At 37.7% G+C, this 26,315-nt stretch overlaps 1 protein-coding gene across 11 annotated transcripts in view; it reads left to right on the top strand.

Moving 5' to 3' along the window:
- The window catches only part of cacna1g (calcium channel, voltage-dependent, T type, alpha 1G subunit), a 272,840-nt gene that overhangs the window by 199,364 nt on the left and 47,161 nt on the right, over positions 1-26,315 (top strand). For 6 of the 11 annotated variants that reach the window (XM_055176561.2, XM_055176552.2, XM_055176558.2 and 3 more), the window contains 5 exons: positions 9,186-9,312; positions 11,561-11,686; positions 11,898-11,987; positions 13,690-13,882; positions 19,042-19,089. In XM_055176561.2, the coding sequence (XP_055032536.2) occupies positions 9,186-9,312; positions 11,561-11,686; positions 11,898-11,987; positions 13,690-13,882; positions 19,042-19,089 (584 nt within the window). Of the gene's footprint in view, positions 1-9,185; positions 9,313-11,560; positions 11,687-11,897; positions 11,988-13,689; positions 13,904-19,041; positions 19,090-26,315 lie in introns of all 11 variants that reach the window. The other 5 variants (XM_055176554.2, XM_073867001.1, XM_055176560.2 and 2 more) reach the window with 2 other exon arrangements.

Raw genomic sequence — 26,315 nt, forward strand, 5'->3', positions numbered from 1 at the left:
AATATTCATCTTTCCTGCCCAATTTGCTCATAAAATGCTTACACTGGTCGTTCACCTCGGGCTGCCTCCCTTCTCTTTTTAAGTACAACTCGGGGTCAACCTCAGCAAGTTACTTGTGCTACCAAGAGACCATATTCTGGAAGTTACCAAAAAGAAACGATAAAGGAAAGCACCATTTGGAAACGATTTTGCATTTTATTCCAGAATTTCAGAACAACAATAATAACCAATATGTATTTTAATACATTAAATTATCATTTTTATGATTCCACATGTATACATATTCTCCTGTTGTATTTAATGTATCTATTAATGTTACATAGAAGGGGGATAGGAGACATTAATTTGTTTAAGGACATCAGAGGATGTTTTTTTTCATGAAGACAGTTATTAGACTCCCATGGGTTCACACCAGCCGCGTTTGAGGCATCAAATTCGCATCTACCACGTCTAGTTTGCAGCTTGAACATTTTGAGTATACTTGCTTTATTGTGTGAAATTCTAGAGTAGCATAACACGCTTAACACCTCATTCGCGGTGCGAGACCTCCAGACGCGCGTCAACGCGTCTTTACATTGACTTAACATTAAAATCACTCGCCCTTGACACCTCTACCGCGGCTGGTCTGAACGCAGCATTAGGCAAAGTTTCTTTCTTTAGACAAGGTCTAAACTGAACAGGATCCATCCGGTCAGGAAAAAATCATTCTTAGCAGATAGCGGGGAACACAGATTGAGCAGATAATCAGTTTTAAGCATAAATGGGTGGGTACGGAATAAAACCTTGGGTGGGTCTTCTTGTCCCACCCACATATAATCGTTCTGACGCCCATGCCTAAAACAGATGATTTGTCAAGCTCAAAATTAATGACTAAAAGCAGAAAATACTTCTATTTTCTTTTATAAAGCAGATGTTTTATGATAGAGAGTGTATCCTTTTACAAGAATCTTTAACAATTCCTCTGTGTTGTATTAAATGAATGTGTGTGTGATTGGACCAACAGCTGTCTTGTGCAGATATCTTTTATGCGTTATTGAACCTGCATAATTTGATAAACAGAAATCGGGAATTCTTCACTGTTATACAGGTATATATTACAGCTAAATATATATTACAATATATTTAGCTTACGAGTGGGAATTCCTGGTCCTGGAGGGCCTGTCCTGCAAAGTTTAAACATACCTGCATGTAATTCTGCAGCCTTTGATTAGATTTTTCAGGTGTTTGATTAGGGTTGAACCTAAACTTTGCAGGACAGTGGCCCTCCAGGACCAGGAATGCCCACCCTTGGTTAAGCGGAACTGATTGCCAAGTAACCCCTCAGTCACATTAGCTACAAGAGACAGAGCGACAGGCTATCATTCATTTTCAATGGGAGTGGCCATTTGCCAGCGACAAGCGACGAGCTCGCCCTTGCACTGAGCAAGGTGGGGCCAAAGAACAAGAAGGCTGTTTTATGCAAATGCTGAGCAATGCGACAAAGCGACTGCCAATCGAAGTGAAGGGACAGCGTGATGTAGGTCAGTGGCTCGAGTCCATAGATATATACATTAGATGTCGCCTTGGGGTTCTAAGCATGCGTCAAAACCGCAGCCATCTTGAAACAGGAGTCTTGTCATAGGACGTAGCTAGGTAATGCTATCTCCGCCTGTACTTCGAATTCATGGACAATGCCGGACTTTTGTCCTGTGTATGGATGTTAGGCCTACTATTGATAATATCAAAACTTTAATTTTTTTCTGGACTCAACGCTAAATACATGTCTGACTGTTGGAACGAACCAAAAAAAAACCTTGAAAATCGCATTCATGACGATTTATGGTGATTTTATTTTCGTTACACCATTGCCTACAATGACGCAGATACACGGCTCCCCTGTTTCAAGATGGCGGCTCTATTTAACGCATTTGTTCCAATGAACTGCCGTAGCCAAGGCAACATCTAGTGTACATATCTATGGCTTGAGTCGAAGAAGATAATTCAAGATGGCGGAAAATGCGTATTTCTGTATGTATCTGATAAGTTTGGCATTTTATCTCATATATTTTGTTACTTTTATTGAGAAATAAATACTTTTAAATCCGTTCTTGTAACTTTACAATACCTCTGAAGTGACTTTTGATACCACTTTTAGATACTAGCCAAGGAACGGCCATCAACGAGTGCGTATCACTCGGTGTCGCTCACTTTTGTAGCTAATGTGACTCTTGGGTAAGGACACACTTTAAGCAAGATATTTTTTTGGAACGACTCTCCTTAAACATCTATAAAATAGCAACATTTATACAGTCTGTGTATCCACGAAGACTAAAAAGTATAAATGAATTATGAAGTGGTCTGTGTTTTCACCTCATGCTCCTCAGCGTTGTCGTTTTAAAGATTCACACAGTTCCCTCTGCTGCCAGACCGCTCTTCTTTAGAGTACTTTACCATGCGTCTGCACTGCGCCTTTGAACGTTTTTGAGTCTTGATCCGTCTCTCAGTTGACTGACATCATATTAATGCACCTCTGTGTGGAGTCCAAGTTGAAATCAAAGGAAAGACAAAGACAGCTGTAAAAAAGTCTCCACAGCGTGAGCTTGACTGCTCTGGCTAAAGCCAATGCGTGCAAGGAACGGGAGGCAATCCAGGCCACATGGTTTTTGTGTCCAAGTTACTTTGCATGTAAAATACTTCATTGTATGTCAGCCTAATATACATTGTTTTGTTTTGTTTAGCATTTAACCTTAATTTTTTTAATCAATGCCGTACACCTGGGGCGGTACTATCTGACCGCAGACAGAGAGGGGTTTGAGAAATGTGTATGAAAACATTATTTTTACTCTCAATTTGATAAACTAGGCCCTAGGACTACTGTTTTGCATTTCATGCTATGTAATGCATCACAATATGAGAATAAAATTTGTTGTGGTTGCACTTCACATTGATTTTAAGGTAGCCTGAGATTGTCAGCCCATGTAAGCTGGATTTGTATGTATGGGCAATGTCTGTGTGTATCTCGCATACACCCCTATTAAGCATTAAGGACATTGTTACGTGTGGCATGTGCATGTTTGTGTCTTTGAACTGTTGTCAGAATGATTTATGCATTCTGTTAAGGGTGAATGCGCAGACACTGTGCATTCATCAACTCTTTGACCCCCAGGTTAAACCCATCCACTGTATATTGCACTGCATGCCACCAATGCAGATTTAAATTAATCTCAACCAAATGTCTTGAAAATGTGTGTAGTCATATATCCTCCACTGTTCGTGTGTGTCCCAGAGGAACAAAGCATTTCTTAAACACCTGTACCCCTGACCCCTTCATCTATCTACTGATATCATACAGCTCTGCCTCTTACAAGCTTCTACTTGACCTCTGTGCACCGCACAATGCAAATAACCCCATATAATGTGCTGCTTTATTATTGTTTGTGGATATTCATTTCCCAGCACTTTTCCCAGGCATTTGTTTAGTTAATCTGGTTGTGCTCTGCTTGAAGAAAGTTAGTTTTTCCACATTTTTGTCTATTTGCTGTAATTGCAGGGGCGAAAAATTACGACAAAAGACGAAAGGCACAGGTTGTCGCCTTTGGATTTCATCAGGCCCTGATGGGGTCTTTTATCCCTTATTGTTTCTGGATAATTACTTGTGTAATTGTGTTTGAGGCTGAAGTTGTCTTTTTACCAGATTACGTGAGCGTGCATGGATATGAGAAAGAGAGAGTGAGATCAAGATATGGAGATAAGCAGAGGAAGCACAGGTTGTGAAGCTTCACAATATGTTTGCTTTGAAGGGACACTTCACTTTTTTTGAAAATATGCTCATTTTCCAGCTCCCCTAGAGTTAAACATTTGATTTTTACTATTTTGGAATCCATTCAGCTGATCTCCGGGTCCGGCGCCAGCACTTTTAGCATAGCTTAGCATAATCCATTGAATCTGATTAGACCATTAGCATCGCAAACAAAATAACCAAAGAGTTTTGATATTTTTTCTATTTAAAACTTGACTCTTTTGTAGTAAGACTGATGGAAAATTAAAAGTTGCCTTTTTCTAGGCAGATATGGCTATGAACTATACTCTTAATCTGGTGTAATATCAAGTTCTTTGCTGCTGTAACATGGTTGCAGCAGGCGCAATGATATTATGCAGCGCCTGAAAATAATCCCTTGCTAAGTAACCAAGGGGACTATTTTGAGGCAGTGCGTTAATTTTCTGTCGGTCTTAGTACTAAGTACAGAAGAGTCAAGTTTTAAATGAGAAAAATATCAAAACTCTTTTTAGCGTGATGCTAATGGTCTAATCAGATTCAATGGATTATGCTAGCTATGCTAAAAGTGGCACCTCCAGACCCGGAGATCAGCGGAATGGATTCCAAAATGGTAAAAATCAAACTCTAGGAGAGCTGGAAAATGAGCATATTTTCAACAAAAGTGGAGTGTCCCTTTAAGCATTTGTCTCTGGGCATATGCCTCATATTGTACAAGTTGCTTGTTTATGTACCAAATTTGGAATAGTTCACCAAAAAATTGTGTTGTCTTTTTACAAACCTGTGTGACTTGCAGAAGAGGCTTTCAAGCTCCACTGTCAAAAAGCACCACTGAGGCCTTTAGTACTTCTGTACTTCAATATTCTTGAAATATAGAACATGAGTCATTAAGGTGCTTTTTTAGTGCTTGGCAGCCTCTGATCACCATTCTTCATAAACATCTAACATCTGGGATCGCAAAAGAGAAAAATCACGTGGTTGGAGCGACATACAATGTAGACGGTTTCAGCAGTAACAACATAAACAAGTGGCTTTTGTGGTAAACACGTAACTTCCGATAAACTCCACTACGAATAAATAACAACAAAGTACTTTAAACGTAGTTTATTTATATAACAAGTCAAATAAACAACACGTAGATTACCTAGGAAACCAAAACGCTTGTTATTCCAATGAGGTATTTGTTCAAGAGTTCAGTTAGCAAGTAGTCAAACCGGAAGTAAAGTTCGGACCAGACGCGTATCACGTCACAGCACGTGTGTCTGATAAAACGGTCTATAGGTGAGCAAGTACTGTATGACAGACTTACTTTTCTGATTATCCGTCCCTTTGGATTTTCCAAAATGTTTGGTTTAATAATGTAGTTTTAATTCCCTGCTTTTTTGCCTTGTGTTTTTTCTTTCATTTGACGGATATCCTAAGATTATGTGCTCGCTGTGTGTGTGTGTGTGTGTGTGTGTGTGTGTGTGTGTGAGAGAGAGAGAGAGAGAGAGAGAGAGAGAGAGAGAGAGAGAGAGAGAGAGAGAGAGTCAGGGAGTCGCAGTTTGAGTTCCGACGCATCCCAGCCTACAGCCTCCTTTAATTACAGCCGGGATGCAAATGTGCCTCTGTTTACTGGGAATAAGAAGCTCCTTCGGTGCTCCACTTATTGTTCCCTTCATTTATTTATATATTTAATTAATTAATCCTATCAGAATACAAACACCAGACACAAGCAGTGAATATGAAAAGTGTAGCGTCTAAAAGCCTGAAAGCATTATTCCTATATCACATGTTCACAAAAAACAATTGCCTTGTTACAAAACAGACCTCATATCTCACAGACCTTTAGTGTTTTTAACCAACAAAAACCTTATTGAAACATGCCATGCAGTGTTTCGCATTTGTGCTTTGGGGGGCACCTATCGCCAAACAAGGGTACTGCAATACTTTCAGATTAGCGAGAGACTTTAAATATGGTTTAATAAAACTATTTCAGCCTTATTAAGTTACTCAGTCTAAACACCACCGTTTTTCAATATTTTACTATGTTCTTACCTCAACTTAGACAAATGAATTAAATGCGTGCACTTTTAATCTTTAATCTTTGTACAGCGGCTTGTGAATGTGTTGACATTTAGCCTAGCCCCATTCATTCCTATGGCTCCAAACAGGTATGAATTTAGAAGCCACCAAACACTTCCATGTTTTCTGTATTTAAAGACTATTACATGAGTAGTTACACGAGTAAGTATGGTGGCACAAAATAAAACTTTTGTTTGGAGCCATAGGAATGAATGGGGCTAGGCTAAATGCTAATACATTCAAGAAGCGCTGTACAAAGATTAAAAGTGCACACATTGAAAAAAGATAGATATGTATTAATTCATCTAATTTTAGGTAAGAACAAAGTAAAATATTGAAAAACTGTGGTGTTTTTAAATCTTGTTAAATTTCTATTTCATTAATAGTTCAGACAAAATCATAATTGGCTCTGGTCTGGGGGGAGGCAGTACCCCCCTGCCCCCCAACTCTGCCTATAACGCTATGGTACTTCCATGTTTTGGACTCAGTACAATAATAATGCCATGGCTTGTTGAATGTGTACCATGTTACAGTATTAGTTTCATGGTAGGTATATGTAAATTCGCAGAGTAGAAATAATCTTGCCGTAACCATGTGTATACACAACAGTAGATATCAAAGTTACCATTTGATTCAATCAAAAATACGCTTCAAATCTTTTCTTTGTTATATCTTCCTTTTAATCTTTGTCATGCACACAAAACGTGCTTAATTAAAAATGACATAAGCACTCAACTTCTAGGTTTTCACCAAGTTCACAACACCTCATGCACTAGCGCCCTCTGTTGGTACAGGGTTGAAATCATGTGGGAAGAGTACACGTGGGATATCCATTTCACAACGCTCACTGGACGCCTCCCTCCCAAGTTTACTTACAGATTAGCATAGGTCTAGACATATTGATCCTTCATCATTTGACATTTCCATAATTGATTTTACGGTATTACCCGAAATCCCCAAAGTGAGCTTTGATAAACATGCTCGAAGAGATGTGTGGAGATATTCAGACAAACAAAAGACACAGCAGGCTCTTATCTGCACACCCTCTGGCAGCTTCCTTTCTCTCTCCAAACAGTCACTTTGACTAAATCTGATTTCTGTCTTAACAAGGACTTTTCTTCATTCCAGACACTGATATAATCACAGCGTAGTCCTTAAAAGATTAAAGTGAGGGATCAAACCAATCTTTTGCCTAAGCTTAGTCAAGAGACAAAAATCAGTGGCACCTGATGAGTCCTAATATGCCCTTTTTTAGTCTAAGTGAAGAAAGTCCTTGTTTGTATAGTGTGGTAAACATGATGTAATACTATGATTGTTGCTATCCACTGTGCCACTGCCTGGCATTATATTTTAACTGTGTACTGTAAACGTGCACTAGCTGGGCTTATTTAACTATTACAGATGTGTCTCGCTATTTATTCAGCATCTTGCAGTATAAACACTCCATTTTTAAGACACGTGTAAAAATCAAACTTTTGTGTTTCCAATCTGTGTTTGATGTGAAAACGCGTCTCCTTACGCTCCTGATTTCCACTAACTGGAATTTGAATCACGTATGTTATTGTGTATTTCTGAGCAGGTGTCACCATGTCACTGTGTGCAGCAGCCTCCCTTGAGTTGGCAGGTGTGCTGTTGTGCGGTTAATAATTAGCCTTCATAGTAACTCCAGGAGTTTAATTAAACTGTCGTGTTTTTGTGCAGCACAGAAAGTTTTGAAATAGCACCACATTGATGCTTAGTATACAAACTAGGGTGTAATATTTTTAAAAGGTTGCCCTGTTTACTCGTAATGGAGGTAGATTGTACACAGTATTGATCAAATGAAGGGATTTAATTTAACCTGACTGAGGATGGGCATTTCGAGTCACTAATAGTTAGGCACTCTAATGCAAAAGAAAAATAGTACTTGATTATTCTAGAAATGCTAGTTAAATATAATAAGTATGACATGGATATAAAAAAATGTACTGTACAATATAGCTTTTTTTAAATGCAAATACTCATCAGGTGAATCATACCAGATGACTCTAATATACAGTACACTGTAAAAAAATTCTGTAGAAATTACAGTATTACCGGGTATTACTGGCAACTAGCTGCCAGTAACTTACTGTAGATTTTACATTTATGTTATTTACTGGCAACATTTTGTTCAAAGGTAAATGAACATGAAACATTTTCAGACTTTATCTTATACAGTAAGTTACTGGCAACCAGCTGCAAAATAACAGCAAATTTTTTACAGTGTACATAAAATGAAGAAAGGAATATACCAAGAATACAAATGGGTGATTCTCACGAAATCCAGATTTAGAAGGTGTCCAGTGTATGTGTTTTTGCACATATAAGATTAAGGTCTGAACTTTTATTTGTAGAGGATTTAAAAAATATTTCCTATAGAATTATTTAAATTTTTTAAATCATTATCAAAAATGATCATTACCGCAACATGATATTACATTAAATATATGTATTTACAAACTCATGTTTCAGTAATTAGAACTAAAAAGTTGTCTAGGTACTATGACAAACAATATTTTAACTTTTATCTGGAGAGAAAAAATAAGAACCGCTTACCTGGTAGCCATCTTGAGTGTCACAGTCAATTATGTCCCTTCCAACAATTTTTTTTTAAATGTTAGTTCCTTGAGGGCTTAAACAATGATTGAAAATTGTTGCGGAGGATGAAAAAAATTGGTCTTGGACAGATTTATATTCCTTATTATTGTCTCTACATTTACCAATGATCACCATATCACATGTTTCTTTACTGTAAATGTTTATAGTATAACATGCACTGAAGCGTTTTATTTTTATTTTTTTTATTTTTTAATGATAAATATTTCCATGTCAAAGAGTCCAAATCCAATTATGGACACGTTGCGGTAATGAAAATTTTCCCCTTAAATGTGGAAAATACAACAAAATTGGTTTGTTTGATGTCATTTGAAAACATGTGCCAAGTAGTACCCGAAGAGATGTTTGTAACTTTATGCTTCTTATTTTGATACTCTTACTTTGCATTTAGTTTTTTTATTAAAATGTTTCATGACACCTCATAAGTCTAATTTCGTGAGAATCAACCAAATTGTGTTATTAGAAACAAAAGTAAAAAAAAAACTGGAAGGGGGAAAACATGATTTGTGCCAAACACAGTGTGTTTTGTGTAGTTGTCTGCCGAGATTGAGAAATCCTCAAAATCCGAAGGGCATTTAGAAACGAGACACACAATATATAAACACAAGCTTACTGAGTTTTTATTATATAAAAAAGTGTTGTATCACCAATTGATGCCCGATGTATAATCTGTGTCCTGAAGCACACTGTATCTGTTGTTTAAGCATCTATTCTCTTCTTTTGTTTTTAGGGTCATCAGCAGAGCTCCTGGATTAAAGCTGGTAGTTGAGACACTGATGTCATCACTTAAACCTATCGGAAACATTGTGGTCATCTGCTGTGCTTTCTTCATTATTTTTGGCATCTTGGGAGTTCAGGTGAGTACATAACAAGCACAAGCTAGAAATCATATCATATAGTTATAAAGGATGAAGATGGTTCATTTTTAATAGACTTAACAATAGTGATTCATACAGAATACTGAATGGTTTTAATTCTTTCTAAGCAGCCATCACATGTACAGTTATGTAATACATATGACAGTTTTGTATGCTTCATCCACAAGATATTATAATGTCTTAAAGGTTTTAAGTGAAAAAAGTGGTGCATAGAAACAATATACAATTTCCTGTAATTTCAGGAACCAATAACTGAATAATTTTTGTTCTGTTTTCCATTTCGTTCCATCATTTCCATATGTCCATAGGGGAAAGTCGATGTCATTTATCTTGCGTTCTTCCAGGAATAATGGCTCTGATTTGTTTCTTTGCTATATAACATTGACTTTGTCCTTATATGATGTCCATCTGATGATCTCATTGTGTAGCTGATGGGTCTCTAATGGTAACATGCTTTCAAACTGGACTCGCAATACATCTCTTGGTTTACACTTTCAATGACAGTGCCATAATACTCTTTTCTAAGGTTCTAAATGTGTCATTTTAGATTAGATTTTATATAAAAGATATTTTTGAATACAAGTTTTTAACAATCATATGTTTACAATGTCAAGATAGGGTAGTTAACTCTTTCCCTGCCAGCCTTTTTGTTAAAAAGTTGCCAGCCAGCGGCAGCATTTTCCATGATTTTCACAAAAGTTTAATGCGTTCCAGAAAATGTTCTTCTTTAAATAAACATACAATATATCAAATGAAAGATCTGACCCTGTGCTTTAAAAAAAAGGTTTCATCTTACCTTCATTAGTTCTCTTGTAATCACCTCTCAAATATTGGTAGGTGTTTTCAAAAACACAAAATTTTGAGCAAAAAGCTGAGATAATTTCATTTTTATGAAGGACTTTTGATAGAGATCTTACTGTGGGTTCACACCAGCCACGTTTGAGGCGTCAAATTCTCAAACTGCGTCGATTGTCGCTTGAACATTTTGAGTTTACTCGCTTCATTCACGCGTGAAATTCTAGTAATCGAGACATGCGTGCGGAAATTCGCATCATGGGAGGGGCTTCTGCGACTACGCTCGCTTCCTGTAATCACGTCACTACTAGAGCAAGCTCCTGATTGGTTAAGGCGGCGTGTTTTTCTGCCAAAGTTCAAATTTTTCAACTCGCACGTTTCCTGCGGCAACGCTTAATTCGTGCGCGCGAATGAGGCCGAATCGCATCTACCACGCCGCGTTAAACGCCTAATTCGTGCCGCGAGACCTCCAGATGAGCGTCAACGCGTCTTCACATTGACTTAACATTGAAATCACTCACGCTTGACGCCTCTACTGTGGCTGGTGTAAACGCAGCATTACTCTTTCACGTGAGACGTTACTTCCGGGTTGCAGAAGTTGCGGAATATAATAGCGGTATTTAGGGTTGTAACGGTATGAGATTTCCACGGTATGGTAATCGTTTTGCAAACTGGATATCCATCTTCAAGGACAACCCCGCGTTCGTTTTTCATATACCCAAAGTATTCCCATACTGTAGATTTTAACTTTTTTCTGGTAGGAGATAGAGGATAGAAATTGTAGTCTCTTACATTTTCTCTGCTGTACAAAAGCGAGTGGAGTCTAGCTGTCATGCCAAATGAAGTTGCATGTGCGTAGTAGCGCAGGTGAGATCTGCTTTATTTTTTGCCAAAACCGTGTATAAGCAAATGTTTACGGTATGATAACCGTAAAAGTTAATATCAAGGTATATCGCCATACCGGTATACCGTTACAACCCTAGCGGTATTGCAGAAAACCTGAAATACTCGTCATTGGCAGGGAAGCGTTTTCTCATAATTGATGAGTTAACTCGTCAATGGTGGGGAAAGAGTTAAAATATTATCTTATGTAAAATGTTTATTTAAATTACAAGATCTTAATTTGCTTGTCAACATAACGGCAAAATCAAAAGGAGATATGGATGAAGAGGTTTGTGGGGTGGCTTGGATTGTTGTATATGTACAGGCTCTTAGTGCACACTTTCCCCCCAAACCTTGCATTCTAAAGCTGTCAGTAAACCCAATTGTTTCCTCTACATTGACCCCAGTCTTGAAACTAAAACAGATGCCACCTTTGTCAGCAAAGTCTACTAGGGACATTTATGTGTATTTTTCAGAAAAAAAAATGTTAATGACATTGTTAAGAGAAATTATTTTCACTCTGTGCTAATAAAAATCTTTTTTTCTTCAGCTCTTCAAAGGAAAGTTCTTTGTGTGTCAGGGGGAGGATACACGAAACATCACCAACAAATCAGATTGCCACCTGGCTAACTATAAATGGGTCAGGCACAAGTACAACTTTGACAACCTTGGGCAGGTAAGCACTTAACCTGGTTGTGGTTACATAAACATTTGCTCTGTCTGGGCTTAGCTGAAGATGATTGCTTACATGTATCTACAGAGACTGGTTGTGCCATGAATTCAAAGAGAATCTGTAATGTTTCCTTCACATTTCCAACAAATTCTGAAGGATCCACTGACGAAAAAAAATTCATTTAACCTCTTTTATCATCATCTGTCTCTTTCAGGCTTTGATGTCCCTTTTTGTTCTGGCTTCTAAAGACGGGTGGGTGGATATAATGTATGATGGGCTGGATGCCGTTGGTGTTGATCAACAGGTATTGACCACATTTTGTATCTGCGGTTACCTGGTTGTATTATTAATATTTTTTATAATATTAAGTATTTTGTGATTCACCACACTGTCAGCGTAGCAACACATGTCTTGTTAATATAAATGGGTCACAAACATATTTTTGGGCAAAAGCCAATTCTCTGTGTGTCTGATCGGACTGTGAACACATTCAAAGCTGAAAAATCATCGGTTAGCATTTCTGGTCTGGCTTCAAAGATTTGCTTTTCCATTCATGGGTTCTTTCATAAACTTCTAACTCTCGGGTTGACATAACTTTCCCATTAAAGTGTCCTATTTTATACCCTTCCTACAGTACCAAAATCTGCCTTTGTAAATGAAAATTGTATTTAAAATGTAACATTTTTTACCCGAAATGAAATTGTCATGCATTTCATCTGGATTCTTGGAGTTCTGCTGTCATCTATTTGAATAGAGCTCAGCCTCCTGTCCTGATGCTAAGGCATTCATGTGTTTGAATTGGAACAGGCATTTCTTCTGCAATGCCTGCCGTATATGTTGTAACACTCCAAAAAGAAACTGTATTAAACTAGATCGAGGAAGGTATCTTTTATAGCCTACTGGGACAGACCTTTGGATTGAAGTGTTATTGATTTCTTAATCCTGTACTATTATTATATTCTTAAGCTAAAACAGCAGAGGATAAATCATTTTTTTTAGAAAACCTTTAAAAAAAAAGCTAAATGTTAACAAATATGAGTCATTTATGGTTTCTGCGATATTCCAAGTTCAGTCTTGAATCTCTTCCCTTCCTGTCAACGTCACTTATTTTATTCTGTCCTGGTTCAAGTCAATGCAGCACCCCATGGGATTATTCCTAGCCCACCTCCTTCCCCAGCACCACCTGCCTAGATTTGCTATAGGGGTTGTCCCTATTACTGTACCTTGCAGTAGCATATATTTATATACTCAGCAATGGCCTTCGCTTATTCCAACAGCATCAGCAACAGATATAGACCGCTAAGACAAAGCTTATGTACTGTATACAATACCTTTGAAATGTCATGATCAGTGTTGGGGGAAACGCATTACAAGTAACTGGCATTACGTAATAATATTACTTTTCTGAAGTAATGAGTAAAGTAACGCATTACTTTATAAATGTAAACATTAATATTTAAGTTACTTTTTCAAAAAAGTAATGCAAGTTACTTTTCAGTTTAATGAATTCAATTTAAAAATAAAATAATGTACTCAATTAAACTGAACATATAAACGTAGAATTACGCGGACTGTGTGCCTGAGCGGGAACAGTTTGAGTTAGAAATGAAGATGGCAGGCCAGAGCTTGACATTTTGGCGATCATAAAAAACACCTACAAGGCCTGAAAGAGATCAAGCCTCAGCCAAGTAAGAAAAAGTAACGCAAAAATAATTTTAAAGTAACGTAAGCATTACTTTCCATGAAAAGTAACTACGTAACACAATTAGTTACTTTTTTGAGGAGTACCTTAATATTTTAATGCATTACTTTTAAAAGTAACTTTCCCCAACACTGGTCATGATTGAAATTTATTTTTGCTTCCACTGAGGGACACAAGATGCTATTTTGTATTCTTTTGTTCAGTTAATATTCTGTAATTCATAATGAAAATGTTTTGGTTTAAACAAAGTGCTTTCACTAGTGATCTCATATATGTGTTTTTGATGTTTTTGTCTGTGTTATAGCCTGTCATGAACTTCAACCCATGGATGCTTCTCTATTTCATCTCCTTCTTGCTGATCGTGGCTTTCTTTGTGCTAAACATGTTTGTCGGCGTGGTAGTCGAGAACTTTCACAAGTGTCGACGGCACCAAGAGGAGGAGGAAGCCAAGCGGCGGGAGGAAAAGCGCCTTAAACGCATGGAGAAAAAAAGAAGGAGTAAGGAGAAGGAGCTAGCTGGTCGGTAGCCTTTCCACATCTTTCTGAGTCCTGCTTGATCACTTTAATTTGACCGGCGTGCTAAATTAGATGCTAATGCTAATTAGTGTGACCGGCGTATGAGGAATGAGATGCTCAGGCCCGCGATTAAGTAGGACCCTGCCCCCTCGGCTTGCCTCTTTTTGCCTGGGAACGAACGTCTCGAGAGCATGTCCCATGGCCTGCATGGTGATCTGCTTACTGGGAGAGCAGGGTGCGCTGTACGTCCCTGACCCGGGAGTCTGCGCATCCTCCCTCTCTCATGCATGTAGGGCAGCGCAGTCTGATAAGTAACTAAAATCAATCTTGTCACATTTCAATTGGTTAAATCCATCAGCTGCCTGCTCTGATGCTACCCAAGATGCACGGCGTGGTAATGCCCTCACTTTTGGTTCCACTAGCTGCTATTCTCAGCAGAAGGTGTTAACATTGAAACACAAATTAATCTTTGTTTGAATGCTAGCTGGCTTGGATATTAGTCCAGCATGTTTGATCTTTAGGGCAGCAGCTTAAATGGAATTTGTTTTTTTTAAGGCCTTGAGAAATACAGATGTAAATAGGTAATCTTTACACAAACTTGAGTACTTGAGTCAAAGAATAGTACCACAAGATCTCACAACACTCACATTAGTTATCAAGACTATAATGACATACTTAATCTCATTTCAAAAGGTCAAATACTTTATACTGCAACAGCAACCCCTTCTAAATGTCCAACCTGATCTCATGAGATAACAAGGTGGATTGTATGAATGTATACAATGTGAATGGCACACCAACAATTATTAGGAAAAAACAATAATGAAGCTCCAACCAAAACCCAACATCACTGGGGTGTAAACAGAATATATTATTATGTTATGATACGAATTCACCTACTTCATAAAATACGTAAGAATCACCATGAGATTTTGTTGAAATCACCATTTTTGCTCATAAATGCTGTATTTCTTTTATTTTAAATCTGTATTTCATTTGCACATTAGCTGATTAGCGTAACTTTTGTTTGATCACTCCGTCATTGCTATACAGTAGCTAACAAAAATGTTCTTCATTTTTCCCTCGGTTGTTCATCTTTCCTTTTGCTACAAACATCATTTCTGTGAATAGCTGACGCAATGTCTCAGGTTTCCAGTGGGAAATGGAATTAAATGCGTGTCAGTTTTGCCTGGCTTGATTTAATATTTTGAAACTTCATTGAACATGATACCTAAAATCCTATTAGGACGGCTTGTGTCATATTTGATAGCATACTGCAATGATTTAGGGCTTTTGCTTGAAAAGCTCAGCAGTAAAGTGTGGTTCCTTGTAGATGAACTTGTGGTCGTAAGACTATGATTGGTTAAAAGGTAGTTCCCCCAAAATGACCTGCATCCGCATGTTGTTCCAAACGACTTTTAACAATGTTTATAAGTGTTGTAGTGTTGTGTGTCTCTTGTTCGTGCAATAACATTGAATAAGACTTTTTGTAACTGCAACTGGCTTTTATAGTTTTTTTTAAGGATGCGAAAGTATATGCTAAAAATGGTTCATAGGACTTTGATGTCATGTTCCAAATCTTTTGACTACTTTTAAGATGCTTATCATACGTGTTCTTTTTGAAGCTTAAAAGACTCAGTAAAGCAAAATTAACACGAACTTTAAACCTAGAAAAGTTCTGTTTTTACTAGGGCTGGGACGATTAATCATGATTCATACTAATATCATGTCTTTGGAGTATTACAACAGAAAATAAGGGTTACATTTTGATATTTCGGATTTGAGGAGAGTGATGTTGATCAAGTCATGAGTCTTGTGCAAACTGTGCTCCTGTTCCGTCCAAACCTGAAATATCAAGAGTTTCAAAAGCTGAAGACAAATCCCCGACCATCCACGACACAGACAACAATAACGGATCGCGTATCATGTAAGTTAGCCGAGGATATGTGTCCAATAAGCACCGTGAGCAGCAAGGGGTTTAAAAAAAATATTGCCACATAAAAGGCATATCATTGGCATTTTTTATTCAAAAATGTTTTGTTTTTATTTTAGTTTAATTCTAATTTGATATAAATATATATTAGAGCCCTGCATTTCAGCCTTTTTACGCCCATTGGGTCGGGTTTCGGACCAATTTTAACATCACATTTGATGCGGCCAGTTCTCTGGATTTTTTAGGCTTCTCCACCTTTATATATAATAATTTAATTTAAAGAAATGTTGAGACATTGATAAATTGTAAAAGAAATACGTTTAACCTATCGCACGAGTCCACTACGCACATTTACAACGTACCTGTTGCAACAGTGTTGCGTCTCCGCCAGCAACAGGACCTTCAGCGCATCGGGGAATATGGAGAACTGAATAAAAACCTTAAATACTGCGCATAATCTATAAAAGACTTCTTTCGGTAGTCATGTAAAAAATGCGGTGTAAAGCCTTGAATTTTAATTGATGCATAGCGTATGTGTAAGGTAAGCAACCTGCATGTTTATTTCGTTTCATGTTTATTTCGTTTTGTTTTGATTCATTATTTTTCTTCACCCCGCCGCGACTGCGAGCAACAGAGCAGCCCCCTCCGCTTTTTAAAAATAGTGTGCTGATAATAAACATTTAAACTAACATTGTTATATGCTGAAAATATACATATTATATAGACGTTATTGTAGGCAAGTGAATTGTTGATTTGAGAGGCTCATTTGATCAAACAAGTCGTCAACATGACGTTAGCTGTCGGCCGCTAACCGCTTGTTCATTATCAAAAACCTTAATTTAACAAACAAAAAAGGCTCTAAAATAAATAAAAGATATTTTATAATTTTGACAGTTAAAAACTGAACTGCTTTAATTGCTGCAATAGTCGTACAGCTGTAAGGAATGTGTAAGGAGTTATTTTTGTTATTTCTGCGGATTTCTTTTGCAAAATTTATGCGGATTTTGCGGAATTATTTTAAATGTTTTAAAAAGATCTAAGAGAATTGGAGCTGTGGATATTACAAAACAATAAAATATTTTATAATATAGGAATATAAATGTATATAATATTATATACATGGCTGTAAAGTGTAATAAAAATACTGAAGTAAATAGAAGTTCTTCACTAAAAGAATGATCGTATTTTTAATCGTGATCAAAAGTTTGAGCAAAACAATCGTGATCATCATTTTTCCTGGAATCGTGCAGCCCTACTTTCTGATATCAATTCTGAATCGCAAAGGTGATATTACGCACTGCACTTTCATGTATTATGGCTTTTTAATCAGTAGAAAGTCCTTATCAATCTAAAATCACTGAGAGTTTGAGTCGTCTATAAAATTAATTTAAAAAAGTAACTATCGTCAAACATAGTCATTATAAATATTCTGTATTATCATGAACAAACCTGAAAAAGTTTGAAGAAATATACTTATAGGCATTTCCTGGAGCTGCGTGTGTAAATGGTACTTCTTCTGTGACACATTATTGAGTTTCTGCACCATAGCGCCCTCTGGCTTTTGGATGTAGCGGCATTTCTTCATGATTCATTAACTCTTTCCCCACCAGCGTTTAAAAAAAAAAGCTTTGAACTAAAAGTTTTTATGATTTTTACTAAAGTTAAATGCCTTCCAGCAAATGTTCTTCTTTAAATATATAAACTTACAATATATCAAATGAGAGTACAGATCTGCTTTGAACAAAAAGCTGACATAATTGCATTTTTGTAAAGAACTTTTGTTAGAGATCATATTCAGAACGATGATCAAAACATACACAGGAGTTTTTGGATCAGTGGATGCTTTAGTGTTTTATAAGTTACGTAGGACCGCCACCTATTGGATAATAGCGGAAATATAGATTGATATAAAAACTAGCCATTGACAGGTAAGCGTTTCCTCTTTATTGACGAGATAACGCGTCATTGGCGGGGAAAGAGTTAACCTGATAAGGAACACGGTGCCGTACATGGTACACCCCCCCCCCTCGGAAGTAAAACTTTAAAGCATTAAATCTTCAAAATATACGGTCATGCAGCACATTGTTTGAAAGCTTTGACTCTCAGGATTCCAATAAGCACACACACAAAGCATAAGATCATTTATAGCCGTCATAAAACTGTAATCTAGTTGTTAGTTACCTAAACCGGGCGGCGCGGTTTAAGTTTGTTTACTTACCTTCAAAATCTTTCCTTTATCCGCTCTCGTGAAATTGTCCAAAACAAATTGATCATAAATCCCCAAGAGTTCAAGGAAATGGAATATCCAAGCCTTTTAATCAAAAATGTTTGCCGTTTCGGACCGAATTACGAAATAAAAACTGAAACAATTAGTTACTACCGGACATCTGTTCGACTCTCACTTCTCATTCGAGACTTATAATGCTATATTTGGGCGTCACGTTTTTGAAGCAAAGTCTAACAAATCAAATACACTCTCTTGTGGAATTTCAGCCGTTTCATAAGAGGTTAGGAAGCATAGCAAGCAGAATCACACGATTTATCGTCCTAGCCCCAGTTTTTACGCATATGCGAGGGTCCGCGTACAATGTGATACACAAATTTCATTATCAGAATAGTACGCACGTACTGTACGCACACTGCCAAATGTGTGTAATAGCACGTACTTTGTACACGTAGGTTGCATATACATGTACAGGAGTATGTAGCATGTAGCCTAGGAGATGCATTGCATTTTGTTGGAATGTGCATCCATCTTTTGTACACGTACAAATCAAATAAACTATGCTTTCGCATAAACGTAAAAAAATTCTTCAGGCTTAAGACTAACAAAACTTTTCTTTTGTGCTAACATAAAGTCATACAGGTTTGGAACATGGTAAATTTCAAAAGTGTGTTAACGACAGTATTAAAATGTTGGGGTGAATTATTATTTTAACAAAAAATGTTATGTATACGTCGATGGTGGATATAAGTCATTCAAGAAAATGACTGCGGTATTCTTAAAATGTAGGCAAACCATAGGAGCCTAACTAGAGCCAAACTCATAATAAATAGGTAGACGGAGTATATATACTTAGTATTGGACTCAGAATAATTGGAACGCCCATCAGCATTTTCTTTCAAAAAATCTTTTCCACCTCTTCATCAGCTCCTTTGACAGTTCATCTGCATGTCCTACCTGATTAACACGGTTTCATTCTTCTAGATTTAATGACCGGTGTCAGCTGGTCCAGCCCTGAACTCACAGTGAAAGGTACAGATTGCTCCTGGCATGTCTATGTGTTCACTGTGGTGGTGATGGTAGTGGTTTGGGTTAAGGGTGGGGGTTGCTGATGTGGGCACCAGCTTGGGAGGGCACCATCGATGTCCGATGCTCTCACCTCATCAGATCTGATCTGACCGCACAAGAGTTGTCTGTGGAAGTCTTGTACAGTTTGTTTGGTTTCCACACCTCATCATCAGTTCCAGTCAGCCCAGCCTCAAGCTCACACAGGGGACAGAGAGAGAAAGATAAAAGAGACCATACGATTATATAAGAACAAACATTTGATAGGTTATATAGTTTTACAGCAAGAACAGTCAGTCAGCGTGCAACCAATCTCTCAGTGTTTCCCCCAACGTGACGCACTGGGGCTGACAGAAGGGAATATTATCACTGTTTTAGCTTTTATTGATCTGTCTGCTTCAGAATATCATTGGTTCGTTGTTGTGGCGTAGTGGTTCACATCGTTTTGTGATGTTACCCCATAACACTGTTCTCCAAGTTCTACTGACATGCTTACCACAACACGGCTGTTATTCAGCGGCTGCATGACTTTGTCGAAACTCATTTGTGACTGACGTGAGTGAAATGTCTGTGTAGCACACTTCTTTCATTTTGACGTGATTTTGCTGTTTTTTGCGTGATTTTGTGGTGATATAACTTAATTATAGGCTGCATTGAAAGTCTTTCCTGGTCAGTTTTGTAACACATAAAATCATGCAGTAGTGCAGTTTTGCTCTTTTAATTATACAGTACATATTCTAGCAGCCCATATTTTTGACTATTTTTCATAAAGTCTGGCATCTATTGTCCTTAATTCTGCTGTATGTAAATTATGATGCAGTTAATGTACAGTAATTATAGGACGGTGTTGACTTGGTGGTGGTCCAGACCGGAGCAATACATTCTTAATATTTCAGTCTGACTATTTTGTAAAGCATTTTCCATTTTTAACTTATTTATTAACTCTTTCCCTGCCAGCATTTTTTTTTTTTAAAGTTGCCAGCCAGCGCCAGCATTTTTCATGATTTTCACAAAAGTATAATGCCTTCCAGAAAATGTTCTTCTTTAAATATATAAACATACGATATATCAAATGAAAGAAAAAAACCTCTGCTTTCAAACAAAAAAAGTTTCATCCTACCTTCATTGGTTTTCGTTTTATTACCTCTTAAATATGGTTAGGTTTCTTCAAAAACACCAAATTTTGAACAAAAAGTTGAGATAAATGCATTTTTGTGAAGGACTTTTGATAGAGATCAGGGGCCGTATTCACAAAGAACTTTATCTTACCACTAAGAGTACTCCTAAATCGCACTAAAAGATTTTAGCTAGGAGTTTTTTCTTAAAAGTTATTCACAACGCCTTTCAGACCTACTTTTAGTAAGGAAAAAATATAACTCTTAAACTAAGAGTGAGTCTTCGTTGCTACGGATGACGTCAATTCTCATGCACGAGCTGCCTCGCAATGACCACGGTGATTGGTTGTTAGATGACAGGGCTGTCATGCGGAACATAACACGCACCAAATCATGGAATTACATCGAAATATGTCTGTGTCCTACACAAAATAATAATAGTAATGCCATCGAAATGCATATATAAAAGAAAAGTTGTGAATGAAATTAAATACCCAAATGAAAACCGCCATTTGCCTAATAATAAAACGACATTGCATTAACACTTGCTTGATTAATTTACATCCTATTAGCCTAAATAGACTACTTACACTCTCAGAAATAAAGGTACAAAAGTTGTCACTGGGACGGTACCCTTTCAAAAAGGTACATCTTTGTACCCAAAGAGTGCATATTAGTACTTTGAACTGCCAAAATGTACCTTTAAAGGTACATATGTGTACCTAAATGGTACATATTAGGACCTTTTTTAAAGGGTACTGCCCCAGTGACAGTTTCGTACCTTTATTTTTGACAGTGTAAAGCAAGATATGTTGCCCATATTGTTTGCAGATCAATGCAGCATTCCCGCTTGTGTCGCGGACCCCGGACGACTGCGAGAGGCGGTGGTATGCATTACAATCGCAGTCAAGGGTTGAGATTGCAGCCTTTAAACGGGCAAGCATGGCAACAGGTTGGCATACAATATTAAATATTTAATATCATTATTGTTTCATGTAATTCTAAAAACTTCCTGCTTGTCATGAATGAATTATGAAACAAATGTCATAAACAATATGTTTACATTAAAGTGTCCTTTTAAGTATAGGCAATGCTTTTGAGTTGGTGAAACTGTCCATGTTAAGGAGGATCAGCACCTAAGGCATTTTAAGATCGTTTGTGAATAGGTCTTAGTGAGTTAGGAGTCCTCTCGACTTCTTTTAAGCTGTCCCAGACTTAGGTGCTACTTTTAGGGCTAAAATGCTTCGTGAATTACTTTTAGTGAAAAAAATTAGGAGTCCTAAAGTTAGGAGTGACACGCCCATTATTTTTAGGAGTTGCTCCTAAATTCGCCAGTTAGGAGCTACTTTTAGCCTTAAAATTCTTTGTGAATACGGCCCCAGATGCAGAGCGATCCTTAAAATATATTTGGAGTTCTTTCTCTTTCACGTGAGGCGTTACTTCCGGGTTGTTGCGGTATAATAGCGGTATTGCGGAAAGCCAGAAATTCTCGTCATTGGCAGGGAAGCATTTTCTCTTAATTGACGAGATAACTCGTCAATGGCAGGGAAAGAGTTAAAGAGCAACTATTGTCCGACTTACGGTTTTACATTTCTTTTGGTGTGTAAGTGTGTATTAGTACATGTTAACTATATGCAAAGGGTACAAACCGCAAAGTAAACGATGATGCGAGTTATCGTTTCCAACGTAAATTTCTTTTCTTGGACTACAAAAAACACACGGATTGTAAGCAAATGTTTACTTCCTGAGTCTGTTGACGTGGACAAGACCGTCATTTTCATAATTTCTCCCACTTTGACTCATAGCCTGTAAATTAACTAAATTAACTGTCATTGCATTACATTGTGAGCGAATCTTTGAAACATGGTAAAGAGCGTCACATTTCCGGCTGACTTCAGAGGTAATCAGGCCAATCACAATGTACAGATTAGCTGGCCAATCAGGGACACAGCGCTTTTCAGATCATTGAGTATGTTTACATGCACAGAATAGGTAAGGAGCGAATAACTATCAAAAATCTGCTTATTTTAGAAAACTGTTTTCATGCGTTTACATGCAAATCAATAAACCGGCTATGCAGACAACTGCGTTTACATGGGACTTGGAGATTTGTCAGGTTTCTCGCAGGTAGTGATGTCATCGCCTGTAGTTCATAACAGTCAATCAAAAAGCAGACGGCATATCTATCTTAAGCTATATTGTTTTATCTCTTTTCATGTCTCCAGAATCTGTAAATATAACATCAGTTTTTATTTTCGCAGTTTCTCTGCCAACTGCTTTAGTAGAGCGTAGACTTTTATGCGTTACTTTGCGCTTACTTCCGCGTCTGACGTTTATCTTTCACACGCAGAGACATGCGCACATGGACAAAACTGTGAGAAAGCCGGTTAAGGTGTTTACATGCCATGCGAAATCGGGGTAATGAGCAAAAAACTACCTGTGCCGATCGGTTTCTGCTTTCGCCGTTTATGGGCTTTCCCAGATTAAAGAAAACCGTTTTACGCGTTTACATGACACCACGTGTTATCAGTTTATTAAGCATAATCGGCGTAAGACTGTGCATGTAAACGCACTCAATGAGCCTTGTACAAAATCAGAGGGTTTGAGGAAAGCAGTATATCTGGAGCTACAAAAATGTTTGCTATGTGGAAAATAATGTGTTTTGAACCATAAACCAAGTTTACACATTGTATTATACCAAACAGTGGCGGCCAGTGACTTCTTTTTTCGAGGGCGTTGGATGCGAAGTAACATGTATGTAGCTCGTCACGTGTGTGGTTCCTTTTTTCAAAATATGTGTCTTGCGCGTCGAGAGGTCCTATGTGCATCACATGTCCCGTCAAAACAAGTGCCCGCTGCAGACGCGTCCAAAGGGTCCACGACAAAAGAAACGCTCGCGTTTGCCAGATACTCACATAATCTCATGCGAAATCAGAGTTTACTGGTAAGTGACTGTCTTGCATGTATTTTGTGAATGTGAGCGTCTCTTTTATCATAAACGGTTTTGACGCGTGTGCAGCAGTAACTTATATTGACAATACACGTAATGCACATGGTTCACATGACGCAACAAACACATATTTTGAAAACGCAAGCAACACACATAACACTCCGAACACTTATTTTGAATTAGCACCCCTCGGATGAGCAGTTACGAGCCCCACTGATACCAAATACACAAAATAACATTGTTTTTTAGCAATGAAATAGGTTCATTAAGATCACTCAGGACAAAAAATCGGACAGTCTTCATTTAGTTTCTACTTAGAAGGAAATCAGGTAATTAGTTGACCGTCCAGTTACACTGCTCCTCAGCATATTTGATCATTGTAGGTTTCTGTTTGGGAGAGCTGGGGGTGTGTTACCCCCCACCAGTCTGTCTTTCTCAATTAGCTTCTGTTCTCCTTCTGTTGGACTGCCATACTTCCTGTATGCTCTCGTGTGGGATCAAAGGGATGGTTAATCATATCACACGGCAGTAGGGCTGGAACCATCTGCCTCTCCTTTACCTGTGTCCTACCCCAGCCATCATTTATTAGCTGCTCTCCGAGGTACCTGATCGAAACTGTGTTCTGCCAGCAGTTTTTCAGGACATACACACTGTAAAAAATCCAACTAATGAAATGTTGGACGGGCAAAAATATATAAGTTAAACCAAGTTTTTTGTTTGAGCTAGTTAAGAAGACATATTATTTTAAGTCTAGATAAATCTGTGTTTAAAATATTAAATGAATGGTTATTTTCAAATTCAGTCAACATTCAGAATGGCTATGTTGACTGAACTAATTAAGACAAATCAGGTAAATATGTGGACTTATGACAGCTATGTTTCCTGACAACAAAATGCTCATAATATTACTGTTATTTGGTCACAAAATGTAATTTTAAGAGTTGTTCAGGCGTGAATGTATGTGCTTAAAGTTTAAATATGCGGTCGGTTAGTAAAGATAGCGTCTATTTAAAAATGTGCTCGGACACTTTCAGACGTAGATGAGCTCCATATGAGCTCCAGAAAATCACAGACACTTAAGCGCTCACACCCCGCCCAGCGCAGCCTTGCCTCGGCAAGCGCATCAGAAATCGACTGCTGGCTCTGGTATCTCTGTGGCGTTTAAACGTGATTGAATTCATTTTAATTTCTCATACTTAACAATGAAAGGGTTATGTTTTAAATCATATTTTAGGATTGCACTTAATTGATATCGCTGTTGAGTGATGTTTCATCTTTTACATTTGTTATAACCGGACTGCATCCGAATTTGAACTTCAGAGCTGAAGGAGCGGGTGGAGAAATAGTCCCAATATCATAACAATCTTAAATAAAACTTCTAAATATACCCGTGTGCGTACCCGTGTGCGCGCGAGCGTGTGTATGTACAGTATGTGCGTGAGTTTTTAATTTAAAATGTCTTAACTTAACTCGGAAGGATCTGGATCACAGGTCATTTCATCTGAGATCATTCCGCATGTAACAGCTGGAATCACTCACTGTTTCCCACAACGACACAAGTCATCAGCCGTTTCCTCAATGTCACGTCAGGTAAGTGTTTGTAAATAAATGTTAATTTTAGACTATATTAATTGGCAAAGACGCAAATACTCGACGTTTTTGTAAACATATAAGTTATATAAAGGTGTGTTATGTTATGTATGTGTCCGAGTTAAAGTGTGTGTTATCAGGGCCGGAGTGGGACTCATTTTCAGCCCTGGAGTTTCATGCCTTAGACCGGCCCACTTTAGTTCACGACTGAGTATTAAAATAATATCTTTAAACCCTCAGTAGTATAAGTCTGTAGTGCACTGTTCTCTGCAGCCTTGCAATTCACTGTATTTTTCAAATATATAATTTCATATTCTGTGCAAATGCAGTAAACAATTATAATTTTTGCCATAATCATAAGGCCATAATATTACTAAAGTAAACTTATTCAAAAACTAAAGGAAACAAATGGGTTTGTGTTTTCCTCTATATTTCTATTTCTAAAAAACGGTGAGTCTTGAGATTAACGGTTGGGTTGATAACGTTTGGAAACCCCTGATATACAATACACAAGCAAGATTTATCAAGTATGCATTGGAAACAAATGGAAAAAATCTGTATCTTTTTTTAGTACTTAGATCATGTCTATTGCTAAATAACGTAGGCCTACATTGTGTTAAAAAAAGAAAACATCATGGATATACTTTTAAAACTACTTTTTTCAAATAAACTAATGAGTTTTGCATCAAATAGATTTTTGTTCCTCTTGCAATAAACGATGAATAATGACTATTCTAGAGAATTCATCTATGACTTGGATAAAAAAACACGTTTTGTAAATTCTTTTCCTTTTAGAGGCCAGCCCGTTTGTATTAAGACGCGCTCAAGTTTATTTAAATTATAATAGACGCGCGGCCGGCAAGCGCACTCAAAAGACGCGCTCAAGTTTATTTTAAATATAGACGCGCGGCCGGCAAGCGCACTCAAAAGACGCGCTCAAGTTTATTTTAAATATAGATGCGCGGCCGGCAAGCGCACTCAAAAGACGCGCTCAAGTTTATTTTAAATATAGACGCGCGGCCGGCAAGCGCACTCAATATAGACGCGTCTGAAACAAAACTCGTGTTCAAATAAGCGCTTTGAAAACCAGAAGACAGCGGCACGTCCTGCGTTTCCCATGCGTTTTAGATGTCAATGAACCCTAATGCAAGAATTCTTCCAATAAGTGGTCGGGACTCGGGACACAATCAACTTGTGCATAAAGCGGCGGGGACATCTCTCACCCGCAAATACGCGTCATCCCGGTGGCATGACAACACCGGCCCTCGTGGCCAAAAAAACAGACCGGCCCACCGGGAATCCTCCCGGTTCTCCCTATGGCCAATCCGGGCCTGTGTGTTATGTTATGTGTCCGAGTTAAAGTGGAGCTATTTTAGTTAAGATAATACCGGACAGGGTTTAGGACTCCGTCTTAATTATAATTGGGACATTTTTACAAACAAACCTTATAAAATACAATACTGGCGTGCATTTTGAGACAAAACAAAAGCACTCATATGTTAAGAGATGTCAGTATTTTAGTCAGTGATAAGTCCTGT

The sequence above is a fragment of the Misgurnus anguillicaudatus genome, chromosome 4 (genome assembly GCF_027580225.2).
Source record: "Misgurnus anguillicaudatus chromosome 4, ASM2758022v2, whole genome shotgun sequence".
NCBI classification, from domain to species: Eukaryota; Metazoa; Chordata; class Actinopteri; order Cypriniformes; family Cobitidae; genus Misgurnus; species Misgurnus anguillicaudatus.